The sequence below is a fragment of the Lissotriton helveticus genome, chromosome 6 (genome assembly GCF_964261635.1).
Source record: "Lissotriton helveticus chromosome 6, aLisHel1.1, whole genome shotgun sequence".
Classification (NCBI taxonomy): domain Eukaryota; kingdom Metazoa; phylum Chordata; class Amphibia; order Caudata; family Salamandridae; genus Lissotriton; species Lissotriton helveticus.
Genome location: NC_136067.1, coordinates 1775461927 through 1775478961, shown reverse-complemented (window position 1 = coordinate 1775478961; position 17035 = coordinate 1775461927). Strand labels below are relative to the sequence as shown.

General features: G+C 46.9%; 1 protein-coding gene across 1 annotated transcript in view; it reads left to right on the top strand.

The window, feature by feature from the left end:
- The window catches only part of PRKCE (protein kinase C epsilon), a 1245727-nt gene that overhangs the window by 794933 nt on the left and 433759 nt on the right, over nucleotides 1–17035 (top strand). Inside the window, exons 10-11 of the mRNA XM_078649672.1 lie at nucleotides 1090–1301; nucleotides 15075–15248. Of these exons, the coding sequence (XP_078505798.1) occupies nucleotides 1090–1301; nucleotides 15075–15248 (386 nt within the window). The remainder of the gene's footprint in view (nucleotides 1–1089; nucleotides 1302–15074; nucleotides 15249–17035) is intronic.

The window sequence follows — 17035 nt, the reverse complement described above, 5'->3', positions numbered from 1 at the left end:
ATGAGCGTCCTGAAACTCGCGCAGGGTACCCCTAGGTAAACAGTGGAAAGGGTGCAGACTGGAAGGCAAACCCGCTGATGGCACATGAGGTCCATGCAGTAAGTGGTGAGGGGGTGACACCATGAGTTACCCGCACCGGGTGACACCAACCCTAGTGACGCCACTGTTGACATAGATAGGACAGAAATTGATCAGTTTGATCTCTTGGGTTTTAGTTGAAGAATGTAAATCGTAAATCATACATTCTTATATAGCGCCTTTCACCGTAAGGTCTCAAGGCGCTTGCTTTGGGAACCCGTCCTGGCTTTTCCCTGCGAGATAACCCCTACTGGTCATCCCCAAGGTGAAAGCCAGGCATCCCATCGTGGTGGGGCCGATGTGGAGATTAAGCAAGCTATTGCCCAGAGTTGCAGAGTGTGAACCCATGATTCGAGTAGGCGCCGAGGCGAGAATTATCGAGTCCATGGACATTTTTGTGCTCAAGACCCTGCCGCGTCGGGAATTGAACCCTGGTCCCGGGTCTGACCTCTGCGTCCGGGTCTGCCTCCTCTAACCGGTGAGCCACACTTCTAGAATGTGTTCTATCTTTACTACGTCTTCTATCTAAAAATTGAAGGTGGAATCAGCATCTCAATTGACTCTTCGCAATAGTCGCTCATTCCCCAAATTACCACTGCCTAAATAAGTCAAATTCCCGCACATTTTAAATGCAAATGTGCTGCCCTCCTCCTGTGGCTTCCTTGTCTAACCCTAGCACCAGGATGCCCCTTGGGGTAGAAGTGTGCTCTACAAATTGTAATAATCCATTTATCCAGGCATATTTTCATTTATTTAGATGGAACCCTGCATGTCACCCACCAAATGTGCCTCTCTCTGCTTGTCCCCCGGATTGTGTTCTATAGCACCCACACTCAGCATTTGGTTGTCAAAGGAAATTTTGTGCATTATAAATACACTGGGTTAGCTTACAATAAATATGTAGAAACACCTATCTGTTTTATATGATGGTATTTTGGAATCCACTCTGAAAGATCGAGCCATCTGCAGGGAGAATCACATATAAGTTACTAACTTGCTGTTTTTTTCCAGAAATCAAAGAACCTGACAACAACATAAGGAAAACGCTGTCCTTCGATAACCGAGGTGAAGAACACAAAGGAATGTCCTCTTCAAGCGACAGTCAATTATTAAAACTTGGCGAAAATGGGGAAAACGGAGACCTGAAACTACTCCAGACAAAACGAATGGGTTTGGAGGAATTCAACTTCATTAAAGTATTAGGAAAAGGCAGCTTTGGAAAGGTATGTATCTCTTGATAATGGGATTAACTAGTGTTGGCCTTCGTACCGCTCTAGAATCAATGGTTCCTAGTAGCTCTCTTTTTCAAGATGGCTCCTTTGTTAGCAAGAAATATATTTCACATGTCTGAGGAGCACAGATTACAATCTGGATCATCACTGCTTTCAGCATTCTACCAGATCTCACCACCTTCAATGCTTCTGGTGGGACAGAGAGCGGGTCTGGTCCTCTTTAAATTGGGTGAGCCTTTGGACATTTCAGTGGTGTTTTCTGGCCAATATCCAGAAAACTCGGACAATCTGTTTCATCTTTAGATTGTGGAGACAGATCTTGGTGGCAACTTGAGTGGCCTCCCTATATATACACTTCTTGCACAAGAGGCTGAATGTGGGTCAAATAATCTTGAACTTTGACCTGGCTACCATCAGCAGGCAGTGGTGGTTTCTGACCGAGGTCTGGCTGTTAGAAAGTTGTGGTTTTGTTGTATTTATTTATTATTGTTTGTAATGAGCAACAAGTGCCAGTGGGCCCATCCTCTAGGTGCAGTATACAACTAAACAAATAAAGATATTATAATCAAAAAAGTTTGTGAGAATTCAGATTATCAGAGAGGAGAACAAAAAAATGCTGTGTGAAATAACATTAAAAGATCTGAAAAGAGGACTATCAACAGATACATGGGAATTGGGGTCTGGGGTAAGAGAATGGGAAGGCGACCAAGAAAGAAGGGAGAGAGAGATCAGTGGCAGGGCGAGGTGGAGGGATTGAAAGATAAGAAAGAAGAGGCTTCTGGTTCTGATTTTTGTTACATGCTGTCTGTGCTGTTGAACTTAAGCTGCTCATTACATCTACAGCTACAGGGTGAAATCTTTCAGCAATTGCTGTGTTCCTGTCTAACAAAGACCTGGAAGTTTCAATCAATTAATCAATCAGCATTATTATTATTATTATAAAGCGTGTCTAATCACCTGATAGGGTATTCAGGCGTTTGCAGGCCCCGGAGGCTCATTCGAAAAAGCCAGGTCTTGAGGGCCATTCGGATTTCCGGAAGTGAGGTGATGGTCCAGAGGTGTGTGGCCAGAACTGGACTTGCTGCAGCAGGACCACAGATGATTTGCCTATAGCTGGTCTCTGTCTGCAGTGGCGGGCTGGGCAAAAAAGCAATGCAATACAATGCCACCCAAGTAATTACCAGTGGCTGAGATTAAGTCACACCTTCCATCCAACATTTTTTGGCGTTTTATTTTTAAAGTGGATTCTGGCCGATCAAAACAATTGAAGCTTTTGCAAAGATGTCTTTGAAAGGTAGAAAGAGGACATAGTTGTGTGGCTCAGATCCATATCATATAGCGAACAAAAGTTAATAGTTTTCAACCATAAAGAGAATGTTTAAGATGAAAATCATTCTTTGGGATGTCTGCCAAGCTACGGACATCTTCTCTTAGAAAGGTGATAACACCTAGATTTTGGAAAACCGGGGGAGGAGGGAGGGAGGGGGTGGCTGTTCTTCCTCAGTCACAGCTGTAAATCAGTAGAATCAGTTACCCACCCACATTGCGAGTTTAACCTCTTCTGTAGCCTTTCATAGGCAATTGAAAATATGGCTTTTCTCCCTCCTGTGATGGTCGCCTTTCTGGTCTCTTTTCTTTGTCGCTTTCTGATCACCAGTGCTAGCACTATGACACCTTTGTGTATAATGCGCTGTATAAATACTAAAAATACAAAATACAATATGTTTATGTTGAATTGTGAGAGTGGAGCAAGAGAGGGACACAAGGAGAAGGGGATGATGTAAAAACAAGCATTTGCAATGCAATAGGTCTCGCATTTACGAAAGTTTGAGCTTTTGGCATTGTAAATGACAATGTCTTATTTATGTTTTGGTTTGTAAAACAAATAAAAGGCATTGTCAATTGCAATGCTAACAGCTTAAACTCTCGCAAATGAGAGACCTATGGCATTGCAAATGCTTGTTTTAATTGGACTGGTCTCAAACTGCCCAATAATTTAACCCTCCAAAGAACCAACCCACCGGCTTTCCTACAAACACATATCGGCCCAGATATAAATATGTTTATCTAAAAATGTAACATTCAGCAACTGATAAACTACTCTTTATTGCCACATATGCTTGTAATGTTTGTGGATGCTACTTTTATGGGGCACAGTTTAATAGAATTCAGTGGTATTGTCTCCATGATGTGGGTTGGGGGGGGGGGGTTGTTTTTCACGTGGAATTCAGGTACTTGAATAGCAGACAAATATCCGGGGCCATGCATGACTTTGTAGGGCAGTCTTGGATTTTTCTTAGAATTCTGGAACTTGTAGTCTTAGTAAACCCAGTATAAAACCAGGACTACAAGTTCAATAACTCTAAGAAAAACGAGATGTAAGCTTTCTTAAATTATTACATTATTTTAAATTGTTAAAAACGGATCATTGAATTCACTTCATCGAAGCAACAATGCAACATTGTTCATTTCTATGGCACTGTTATTTGAAACAAACATTTTATTTTTAAAATGATGGCTCCAGTCAAATTAATGTAGTTGTTTTGGTAGGAATACATACCTGCTACGCATGTTTACCACAGCTGCTACATCCTACTGTACACAACGTGAAACTGATTATCCAAATGCAGCTGTAAGATCAGCCCAAGCTGTGCAGTGCAAATACACGTGGGTAGCCTTTCCTGTTGAGGACATTATAGACAGGCTGGTGAGGAGGGCCAGGTGGAAGTAAACACCACAGAAAGATTTGCACACTTTTCCAAGCCTCGTGTTAACATTTGAATACAAATATTTACTATCCATGGCATGTCCTTGTACGAAAATAAAGCGTGCAGTGTTTAAATAAGGATGGATGTTCTCATGCAGAGCTAATGTACTGGGGGCAATCAGTGGACTGGGTTTGGTACTCACAGCTCTCAACTTTCCCAGTTCTTTGCAAGAGCGCATCCAGGCTATGTATTTTTACATTGAATTCCGAGATTTGTGGTCACGTTTATTTCATTATAAAATCAGAACTTCGAGTACTAGAAGGCAAAGGAAAAACCTGGGCAGGATGGAGTTGCTCATGTATGGAAATTGAGCGCTGTGAGTATCTAGCGTCTTCTGTCTGTTTAACCCACGCCTTAGCTGAGAACTCAAAATCAATGTAGGCCAGGGAGTGTCCTTTGAACTATCGGAAAAATTGGGAACTTTCTTAAATTATTATTTTAATGAGACACCCCACGGTTTACACAACTCCCCATCTGGGCATCACTTCCATCCACGCCATTAAGTGCCATCGTCCTCTCACTGTTTCAGTAGCCCTTTACAGTAACACAATGAACATAGTGCTTTAATGACTGCTATGCACCTGGCTGCCTCTTGGACGACTCGCAGAGAAGCTAGTGCTTGTTGACTACATTTCAGGAGATGATAATGGAAGAGAAAGGGTCTCCATCTTCCATTTAGGAGTAAGTAAAGCACGACACAGGAGACATATACTCCAATTGGAAAGCACCACAAACACCGAGTGGCAAAAACATAGACCTGCAAGTCCCTTACATTATTAGACTAAGGCTGGAAGCGAGACCATATTTCAGTACAAAGGTCATCTCAGAACACCAAGTGGACGTGTATGGGCAGATAAAGTAAAGCAATCTGAACAAACGACTAAGATAGTGTTGCATAGCACCACAAGTCTTACAGCACCACAAGTCTAAACAGCGCACACAAAATGCACCTCAAGCAGAGTCCATGTGAATGAAAAGTATTACCTGGATTTAAAACACAAAGTGTGACTGCTGCTCTTGACCTCTACCAATAATGACTACAAAGGTGAAAACATTCATATGCAAAATCATTCGCTCATTGACAATCCCCTGCAAATTGTTACACAAACCATTGTTTGGACAAAAGGGATGCAAGTGTGTACATGTGTATGGTAAGCGTACTCAGCAGATAATGAAATAATGAAAAAAACGAAGGGTGTGCAAAAAAGAACAAGAATTGTCAAAGTTAATAGGTCGGATGTCCGCAAGCCTTCTCACAATTCTTAGTCGGTCACGGCTTTTGCAAAACTTTGTATGGGAAGCTGCTGGGAGTCTATCACTGTTATAGTGAAGGCGAAGCTTTTATCAGCGCCGCGAACAAGAACAAAACAGAGCTGCTCCAGCAACAGGAAGGAGGGGGCCGCTCAGCGAAGCTTTTATCAGCGTCGCGCGCCTCTCTGCAGACTCCCCCTGCATTCCAAGAGGTGCGCGGCGCGATCCGGTCTGCATTGGCATGCTTTGGAGAGAAGACCTGGCCGCGCACAAAGTTATCCTATGGGGAAGCGCTGCGCGCGGCCAGGTCTTGTCTCCACAGTCCTTTTTGTGCAGAGACGACGACTATAGTGCTCGCTGCGAGAACACGCTTTCAGCGCGTTCGTCGTAGCGAGACCTAAAAAGGGCATTGAAGACACAAAAATACATTTGGGTTGGTGAAGGAAAGAAAGAAAAAAGAATCCGGAAGGAGTCAGGAAGAATATATATAGAAAAGGTAAGCAGTGCTGGCGAAGCACACAAAGAAGGGAGTGGGAAGGAGACCAACCCTTGGGCAGATTTAAATCAAAGAGGCAGGAATGTGAAAAATGTGGAGGCTGCGGGAGCCACCCTTGAAAGCATTTATTGAGAAGGAAATGCGAGTGTACCAGTGCACAAAAGAACAATGGAACAGGTGGCATGGACATAAATGTGAAATCCAACTGTTGCACCAAAACAGCCATTGTCTTGCGTAACTCATCAAATCGGCCTAGATTAAAGCCTATGGAGGTTTCATTCTAATGCTGTGGTAATTGTTTTTAATTTTCAGTTTAATATTAAGTTGTATTCCTGCTTCGTGGGCCTTCTTGCTGCTATTGTGCTCTTTTTCCTTGGAGGCAACAATATAATGTGTAGGAAAAGTCCTGTCTGGCATTGATCAGTGTAGCTGTCACCCATAACTGGAGATGTTCTCCCATTTGGAAGATGGTGTTTCTCTTTGTTTGTTTAGTGTGGGTGTTCATGCTGAGGTTATTTGAATAAAGCAGGCACAGGTACATGGGTGAATGTATGACATTGTTCTACATTCTGTCCATCAACTTTTCTTTCTGCATTTGTCACCCCGAGTGGGACGGGTATGCCCAAACGTGGTTCCCGTGCTCTCCAAGCCACTGGACTCAAGCTAGCCTGGCTGATGAGGGGTGAAACCCAGAAACCGGTTCTAGGATGCTTGTTTCCAGTCCAGGGAGGACCTGGCTTGGCAGTTCGGGTTGGACTGTTACCATGCGCAACAGGGCCAAGACTGATTTGCATATGGCTGGGTTTTAACTGGAATATCATAGGGAGCAAAAAAACGATGGATGTAGGCCCGGATCTCTGTACTGGGGCGAATGTATCACATTGTTCAGCATTCTGTCCATCAATTATTCTTTTTGTTTCAGGTTCTTTGATTAGGCATCCATAATTCCTATTGCATTTGCAGTAAATGATTTGTGTTTAAAATAGACAACTGAGTGGTAGACAGGAGAGTGTCGAGGTAAGCAGCTCCAAGGTTACACACTTTTTACACACACTTTAAGATATTGTTAATGTATGGTTGTAAGGAGAGATTGTAGCCACAAAGTAGCATACAGAGGAACAGTAGAGAGACCTGTGGAATTCCAAAGATAATGCAGTGGTATTTTAGACCAGTGTTGGATTTCTTAGTCAGTGCTCCCTTGTCCTAGGTAATGAGTGCACATATAATTCCAGTGTGGTACCTGGAGTGCCACCAATCAGCACACCACCCTTTCTTCTTCAATGGCACCTCTACCTGACTACCCACCATCTAAGCTTTATGGTCCAGACACATGACCTACCTCTAGTTGTGAGTAATAACTGCATACAAAGAGATCTGTTGAGAAACGGGTGTTTGTGGGGAGTTACATCCTAATAATTAAACAGACCAACACTGTATCTCAGCTAAATCTGAATCAAAATACCACAATCAATGTTTCATGCACAGCTTAACACTTAATAGCTCTTGTTAGGATTAGACATTAATTTAGCTCCTGTCATTTGACTGGACAAGCTCATTCCGTGCTAAACAGGAGCTATATTATAGAACTATCCTGGAGAGCAAACAATTGTATCTGTTTTGGGGCACTTTGGTATTACTGAAAGGGCTGCTATACTTGTTCGATGCAAAATATATTTTACTGGCACATATTTTACACTAGCACGGCCCATTGGGGTGTTCCCTCGTTTACATATGCCATGGCATTATGCAAATGGAGGATCACTTTTGCGATATCACAGCTTCTGGCGCTGGGGCATACATGCCATGGGGAGGGACACTGATGGGGTGTCACATATGAAGTGACTATCTGTCGGTGCACCCTTCTGCTCCTAATTGCGCCCATTGGAAGGGGGGCATACGGGTCACAGGGACTTTCCAGGAATCCCCCGGCAGGCAGCCACAGTCACATATTTCAGCTATTCCTTGGGAAACCTGCCCCTTCCTCAAAGTAATGCTGTACTTCTGCATTGAGAGATGGACCGGCAGTGTGCAACAACTGGTCTATCAATGACTGCCCTGTTCACATTCATTTTTTTTGTTGCATGGCGCAATGCCCCTAGTTGCGCAGGCTGGACAAAAACAAATGAGGGCGCCCCAGCGCAGACACGAACAGTGAGCAATTTGACATAATAAGGCCACAGGTAAACCCATGACAACAGATTTGTATTTAGGTTAGGCTACTGTAACTACACTAACGGCGCAACAGACTGAGTCTCTAGACATTGATACAAAGCGAAAGGGGCTGTTTATACCTTCTGCCCCATCCGACTTCTCAAAGGCACTGAGAAAACAAAGCCTGACATGGTATCCCCAAATGTGCCGCGCTAGTATAACCTAGTGACCCTGAAAACCTCTTATTTCATCTGGCTTCTGCTTGCCACCGACTCTGTAAAGTCTAAGCTAAGAATGAAAGACAAAGAATCAGGGCTTGAGTCGAGGTACCACGAGGGTGGACGGCGTCCCCCCACTTATTTTACCAGGAGCCCGATAACTGGAGCAAATAGAGCCACACATTCACTCTTTGGCCTCTCTGGGGAAAGATCGGAGCTCATTCAGAACACTGCTCACGCGGTGGCTTCTTTTATGCAATCGCATCTAAGGGGTGAGCGAGGGGAGGCGATGAGTCTGATGGTGCATGCCACCTTTCGTGACGTCAGCGACCCCCCACTTCTTTTTTTAGGACTTGTGCCCTGCAAAGAATGTACCTTTGATACCCATACAGTGGCTGAATTGCACAAAATGTGTAACCAGAAAACCGGCGATTAATTCCGGGTTCCCCTCTCGATCAAATTGTGTAGATATTTTATTTCACTGAGCCTTCTTTTACGGCATTATCACATAAGAGAGCACCATCAAATACGTGAGTTGAGTATGTGCGCTGTCAAAAAAGCTCTCCTCTGTTTGATTTAATACACTAGATTGTTGCTCTATGTATAAGAAGAATCTAGGCCACCTATAGGTGTACATGACATCTGGCTTGCCTTTTCGTTCACTAACAACATTTTTGTAAAGGGGCGGGGAATATTTGGAAGTTCATGTTAAAAACTAACATGTTTTTAGAAAATGCCTCTCCGTTTAGTGATATAATCTGATGTACTAAGGTGAAACGCTTCTGCATGTTAAAGAAACACTTTTTCATTTTGAAGAAACTTTATTATAGTTTTTCATGATGTTTGTTCGGTGTACTTGGCAAACATTTTAGTGCTTGTACATGTGCTCTTAGAGGCAAGCTAGGCTTGACCCTTGCGTCAGCTCTGGCTCGACTCTCCTCTTGAATTTGTTGGTACGCCACCTCTACCCCAGCATACTGTCTTCAAAACGCTGGGCAGATGTTTATAATGCACCTATAAATCGCTATGGATTGTCCCTTCCAGCTGTTGACACTGGAAATTCATTTTTGCGTTTTCAATATATATTTTACTAATGTGAGGAATTAAGATATCAGATTATTAAACACGCAGTAAAATACCACCATAATGTGTTAGGATGTAGCTGAATCCATTTGCTTTAACACACCTGAAAAAAGTCATTTCTTAAATAAAATCCCCCTGACTGGAAAAGCTGTGTTCGGATGACTTGGACTCATCTGGTATGCCTGCTCTCCATTGCTAAAACCACATTACCTCATCGTCCCTCCCTCGCTTCCCTTCCTTACGAAATTGAGGCATCCCTGCCTCACCAGACACCCGTACCCACGTGATTTGTCACGTGGGGACTATATATAGCCCCCAGCCCCCTCATACCTCCTGTTTTTTTCTGTCTCACCACTGTGAGACGCGCGTCCCACGCGCTGGCCGTTCTGCGGAGCTGCGGTCATTTTCTCTTTCTTGAGGGCTTCTCCCTCACTTGCTATCGCCTTCCTGGGTCTGGCGGCGCCGTCCTGGTGTATGCGAGCCTTCCCCACCGCGTTGATGTTTTTGCGGTGCACTTCTCGGCGGCTGGGCGGTCGGGTTCCGGGTGACGGAGTCACCGGCCCTGAGTGGCTGGGGCTGTGGTTCCGGTTCGGATGGCCGGAATGGAGGCGGCGGCTGGCGGATGTGCTGTAGCTTCTCGGCTGGCTGTTTCCGATGCTCCCATGCGGTAGGGGCCTCGTTTGAGGTCGTTTTTTATACGTTTTAATGTTTTTGATGATTGGTTTCATTGTCTGCGAGGCTTCTTTATTGGTTGCCTCGTGTATCCTTTGTTTCTATTGGTTTTCTCCCGGCTGGGGCTGTGTTACACTTTATTTAAGGGCTTGCCTCGGCTTTCTGCCCTGTCAGTTTCACTATGGCTAAACGGACTTCGAAGCGCTTGAGGGTTTTGTCCTCCTCTGATGAGGATGATGAGGTGCCTGTCCCGGCTCGTAGGACCAGGTCCCAGGGTCCGGTGGATTCTTCTGCCCTCCTGTCTGCTTCTGAGGTGCAGTCCATGATTGAGGCTGCTGTGTCTCGTGCTTTGGAGGCGAGGGGTGCTAAGCCACGGCGCAGGTCTTCTCGTGTTGCGGGGGGTCCGGTGGACTCTCCCTCTGAGGACTCGTCTTCTTCTTCGGACTCTGCCATGCCTTCTACATCTTCGGGGAAGTTTGTGCGTAGGGAGGAGGTGCCTGCTATTCTCCAGCACATCAGGGAGAACTTGGGGTTTTCTCCTTTTGCTGCTCCCATGGGGTCCGAGGACATTTTTCCCCAATATGTTAAGCCTCCTGTACTCTCTATGCCCTTTCATGGCCGCATCAAAGACTTGATTTCGGGGGAATGGCGGGACCTTGAGCGCTCCTCTGTTCCTCGCTTTTTACAAAAGCTTTGTTCCCTGGAGGAGGGGGAGGTCTCTCTTCCTCACTCTGTGAAGGTGGATGCCATGTTGGCCACTCTTATTGGGCGCACTTCTATTAATCCTGAGGATTGTTCGCCTTCGGATGCCACGGATAAGAAGGTGGATGGTGCGCTGAAGAAGGCCTTTTCCGCTGGGAATTTGTCTTTACGTGCTGGCATCTACTCTGCGTATGCGGCGCAGTCTTTGGTGTCTGACTTTGGCAAGCTGGCCACGGCTGTTCAGGAGGAGTCGGACTGCTCTGGCTTGCTTGTCCACATGGAGCAGCAGGCTAAGCTCTTGGCTGACGTCTCTTCGGATGTTCTTCGCTCTGCGGCCATGGCCTCTGGCTCCTTGGTTTTGGCTCGTCGGAACTTGTGGATGCGTGACTGGAAGGCTGATTCTTCGGAGAAGTCCTCACTCCTTAAGATTCCCTTTGATGGCAAATTGCTCTTTGGTGACCAGCTAGATAGTATGGTCACTAAGGCATTCAAGGACCGTAAGCATGCTCTGCCTTACAAGGGCAAGGCGTCTGCCTCTGGTTCTCGCCGTTTTTGGAATCCTGCTCCTTCCTCCTCTGCATCTTTTCAGTCTTCCCGCCAGTCCTCCAGGAACTTTTCTGCTCGTCAACGCCATTTCAGGCCCAGGAAATCTTCGGCCTTGCCTGGTCCCAAGCTTCCGGCGGATACCTTCAAGAGGAAGTCCTGACGTCGACTGTGTTTCGCCCTCAGGTCCTGTGGGCGGGAGGCTGATGTCTTTCCTGGACGCTTGGCAGCTGGATGTGAGGGATCGCTGGGCATTGACTATTGTCAGGAGAGGCTATCTTATCGACTTTGTCGCCGTTCCGCCCGGCTGGGGCACCATCCTTACTCCTATCCCCAAGTCTCCGTCCAAGCGGGAGGCTCTACTGGAAGGGGTTTGGGATCTTCTGTCGAAGAAGGCGATCGTTCCGGTCCCGCTGGCGCAGCGAGGTCTGGGATGTTATTCCATTTTGTTTCTGGTCCAGAAGGTGTCAGGGGGATTCCGGCCGGTTCTGGACCTGAAGAGGGTAAATGGTTGGGTTTGGACCGTTCACTTCAAGATGGTGACTTTGCAGTCCATCATTCCGTTGGTGGGGGTCCGGGACTTCATGACGTCTATCGATTTGCAGGACGCCTACCTTCACGTTCCTGTGGCTCGGACTCATCAGCAGTTTCTTCGCTTTGCGGTTGACGGCTTCCACTTCCAGTTTGCGGTTTTGCCATTCGGGCTGAAGTCCGCCGCTCGGGTCTTCACCAAGCTCTTGGCCCCCTTGGTGGCCCTGGTCCACTGTCAGGGGATATTTTTACATCCTTATCTGGACGACTGGCTGGTTCATGCTCCCTCTTTCCAGTTGACTGTCGATCACACAGACTTGGTGCTGGCCGTTTTGAGGGGGCACGGCTTTCTTGTCAATCTGGGCAAGTCGTTCCTTGTTCCTTCCCAGGATCGTCTCTTCATTGGGGCCAGGTTTCGGACAGATTTGGGAGTGGTCACTCTGCCCGAGGCTCGGGTGGTCAAGATTCAGTCTCACATCCTGTCTCTGCTGTCAGGTCCAGTGCAGGTGGCGGCACGTTGGCTGCAGGTTCAGGGGGATATGGCTGCCACGGTGTTTCTGGTTCCTTGGGCCAGATTTCATTTACACACGCTGTTGGCTCATGTTCTGGCGCATTGGTCTCCCCATTGCCTTCCCCTCTCTTCTCCAATCCCGGTTTCCCCTCAGATCAGATCTTCTCTGGGTTGGTGGCTGGTTCGGGGTCATTTGCTGAAGGGTGTCTCTCTCTCTCCTCCGGCTCCGGTTGTGGTGACGACCGATGCCAGCCTCTCGGGTTGGGGGGCATGGCTGGGGGTTCATCAGTCCAGGGGCTTCTGGTCTCCCGCTCAGAGCAGGATGTCATCGAACTGGAGGGAGTTGGAGGCTGTCCGTTTGGCTCTGTTGGCCTTCTCCCAGTTTCTGCAGGGTTCCGTGGTCCTGGTCAGGACGGACAACGTCACGGCCATGGCTTACATCAACAGGCAGGGGGGGACGAGGTCCTCTTCTCTGGCCCTAGTGGCGGGGCGGTTGTTTGTTTGGGCGGAATCTCATCTGTTGGCTCTCTCGGCGATCCATATTCGGGGGGTGTCCAATTCCCGGGCGGATGCCCTCGGCAGGGCCATTCCGTCGTCTGTGGATTTCTGCCTTCGTCGGGAGTTGTTTGTGGCTCTGACGTTGCGTTGGGGTGTTCCGGTGGTGGACCTCTTTGCGGATGTGGGAAATGCCTTGGTGTCCCGGTTTGTCTCCCGCTGTCGGGAGGGGTCGGCCTGGGCGGTGGATGCTCTCTCTTGCCCTTGGCCCCGCGGGCTTCTGTATGCGTTTCCTCCTTTCCCCCTTCTTCTCCGCTTCCTGCTGAGGGTCCGGTCCTCGGGGGCTTCTGTGATTCTGGTGGCTCCGGCGTGGCCTCGTGCCTCCTGGTTTCCTCTCCTGGTGGAGTTGAGGTCGGAGGTGGAGTGGTTGCTGCCTCTGTCTCCTCCCCCTTTGGTCTTCCCGGCGTTTCAACAGGATGTTCTGGGCCGGATGCGCTTGGCGGCTTGGAGGTTGAACGCCTAGGTCTTCTGCGACGAGGGGTTCCGGCTGGTTTGACCTCTACTCTGCAGGCGGCTAGACGCGCTTCGACCAACAAGTCTTACCTACGGCACTGGCGTTCGTTCAGTCGGTGGTGTCTTGTCAAGGGTTTGGACCCCTCTTCCTCTTCTTTGTTTGAGGTGATGCTGTTTCTTCAGGAGGGTGCTTCCTTGGGCTTGAAGGTGTCTTCCCTTCGTTTGCAGTGGGCTGCGATTCGGGCGTTTAGGAGCTCTTGGGGCAATCTCTCGGATTCTGAGGGGTTGGTCAGTCGCCTTTTTAAGGGTTTGAATAACGTTCTTCCTGCCCCTCGGCGGCATTTTCCGACCTGGGATCTTTCTCTGGTCTTGGACGCCTTGATGTCGTCTCCCTTTGAGCCGTTGGTTTCTGTGGATCTGCGCCTGTTGTCCTTCAAGACTTTCTTTTTGGTGGCCATTTCATCTGCTCGCCGCCTGTGTGAACTGGGTGCTCTTTCTTCCAAACACCCTTTTTGTCGGGTTTTTGATGACAGGATCGTGTTGCGACCTATTCTTTCCTTTCGTCCTAAGGTGGACTCTCAATTCCACAGGGATCAGGAGTTGGTTCTTCCTTCCTTTTTTGGTTCCCCGTCCTCGGAGTCTGAGGTGCGGCTTCACTCTTTGGATGTTAGGAGGGCTCTCCTGATCTATTTGGAGCGGGTCGCTCCTTTCCGTCTCTCAGATTCCCTTTTTGTTAATTTTGGTCCTGTGAATAGGGGTTTGCGTCCTTCTACTCCTTCCTTGAGTCGTTGGGTTCGTTCTCTGATTTCTTTGGCGTACAAAGAGGGGGGGCACCTTTCTCCTTTGGGGGTTCAGGGTTGTTCCACTCGCTCCATGGCTGCTTCCTGTGCGGAGGTCCAAGGGGCTTCCATTTCGGAGATCTGCCGGGCTGCCACCTGGGCTTCCCCGCTGACCTTTGCCTCTCATTACAGGATTGGCCAGGAGGTTGACTGTGCGGATGTGTTTGGACACAGGGTTCTTTCCACTATGATTCCTGAATAGTGATTTTTCCCCTGGTCTTCTGTGTTTTTTAATAAACCTGTTTTTTGCATACCTTCTTTGGTTGTCCTGTTTGGCTTTGTACATCTCAATTTCGTAAGGAAGGGAAGCGAGGGAGGGACGATGAGGTAATGCTTCAATTACTTACCGGTAATTGCATTACTCTGAGTCCTACTCCCTCGCTTCCCTTACTTACATCCCTCCCTCCCTCCCTGATGGTCCAGGCCAACCTTTTGGTATGGTTTCGATCTGTGTGGTATTACAAGAGGTATGAGGGGGTGGGGGCTATATATAGTCCCCACGTGACAAATCACGTGGGTACGGGTGTCTGGTGAGGCAGGGATGCCTCAATTTCGTAAGTAAGGGAAGCGAGGGAGTAGGACTCAGAGTAATGCAATTACCGGTAAGTAATTGAAGCATTCCTGCTGCCAGCTGGCCTCCCCGCCTTCTAGGAAACCCCCTCTGTTGTCATTAGAGACGCAGCGAGTGTCCACGCGGCGGGTGGTTTGATTGACGTGACACCAGCGTGTGCTCCCGACTTAATATGCGGATCCTGGAGTAACAATCTTAATTAACCCTAACTTGATGGATGTCATACTTCCAACACGCCATCAACAATGTAATAAACGCTGTCCAGTCAATTCCTTCTCTGTTCATTTCCAGTAACAAATATTTGTATTTTCCTGTTTTTGTGGTTTACTACATCAGTCTTGCTTCGTCATGTCATTATATGTAAAGAGCGTGTGTCTTTCTGCAGTCTGTGCCTCAACAGAGATTGTTGTTGCCTTGTAGGTGATGCTTGCTGAGCTGAAAGGAAAGGATGAAGTGTATGCTGTGAAAGTCCTCAAGAAAGACGTCATCCTTCAAGATGACGACGTCGATTGCACTATGACGGAAAAGAGGATTTTAGCATTGGCACGAAAACATCCTTACCTGACACAACTCTACTGCTGCTTCCAGACAAAGGTATGCTTTGCGCCTGCTGCGGCCCTGGTGCGTGTGCACCATCTGAAAACGAGGTCACGTTCAGCAGCTGATGAGAAATACACACGGTGAAAAATCATATGTGGTCGAATGTTGACTAGTGGTGTTCTCGCGACTTTGTCGTTTTGACTCGTCATGGTGTATTTATGACTTTAGAGCCATTGTTTTTAAAAACTGGTTGCTAATGTAAGGCAGTTTATGAAATCCTAAAGACGGCGATTCAGAGGTATTTAGTTACCCAATGAACGTCTGACAGTTACAATAGTAAACAGACAGAATGTCAAACCCCTTCAAAAACACAAGGTGGCAGTATTGAACCAGCAATACCTACGCGCGTGCTTTCAAGTTTTGTCTTGTTTGAAGCAAACGTTTTGAAGAATTAATTCTAATCGACTAACCTGATTCTGTAGAAAAAAGAGAGGGTGAGATAGATAACTTGCTTGTTACGTCATTTTAGTAGTAATGTTTTGATACATTGTTAATCTGTATCTTTTTACGAGCTCGTGTGTACCCAGCACCACCTAACCACAAAATGGTAATATTAAGGGTTTTTAAGTAGCGATTCACAACCCACAACTGCCGTTTCTAGCCACAGTAAATGATACTGGGTTTATGGACATAATTATAATAGGTGGCTAACTTGGTATTTGCAGGATTTTAACTCGTGAGTATCACAGCAGAGATTCGTAAGCATTCAGCTCGCTGAGCCATCTGGCTGGCACAAAAGCTTCTTTCTGTCAGGTTCACCCAGCCCCATGGCAGCTCCTCGAATGATACATTTAAAGGTACACGAATCCTACGTGTGGTCACTGTTGGCCTTTAGCTAGGGTGACCAGATTTTCAAAACAAAAAACGGGGACCGGTCATAAACATAGAAGTAGGACTACGGTTTGCAGTAACCATCAACCTAAAAGTAGGATTATTTGACAGCTGTCAGACATAGAAAAGGGACAACAACGACAGCTCCCTCCACAGACCGAGATGAAGCATTACAGACAACATATCCGAGGTCTTTTATTGGCACCCCTCTCCTTTACACAGCAGCATTAGTACTTCTTATTACATTTACACTTTTAAGGACAACAGCATATATTTGCCAAAAATCAATAAAACATCACAGGCTACAAAATGCCAGTGCAAACAGAGCATGCACGTGCATGCTCAACTGGAACAATGAAAAACAGGGACATTTCTGTGTTTACCTGGGACACTGTTTGAAAACGGGGACATTTGAGTCACTTGGAGAAAAGTGTCGGGACACGGGGACACTTCTCCAAAAACGGGGACCGTCCTGGGAAAACGGGGACGTCTGGTCACCCTACCTTTAGCTGCACTTTAAAAGCAAATTCAACTGCTGGAGTTGGAAAACATTTACTCCAGGAACCCGTAATTTAAGTTGTGGATCAAGGTGTGCTAGAGGAAAGGATGTGGAGTCAGGAGGGGCGGAGCTTTAAAAGCCGAGTGTGATGATCAACCTAAACATTTCTTTTTAATTTAAAAAAATGCTGCAAATAAACTGGCAACTAGAACAACTGTGACAGTACATCCGTTGTAGCTTAGGTCACAAAGAGGTTTCATTTCTAAGTATCTTACGGCTGCAGAGATCTTTGTGTGCCCGAAATTCTGAGGGATCACAATAGTGGTAAGATACCTCTGGTGGTTAATGTAGCTCTGGGAGAGTTCTGTGTTTTGTTAGTCACAGTTTTGAATCTTAAGGTAGCACAGAGGGCCAATGTACCTGCTGCAAAGCACATCATGTAATATGCAGA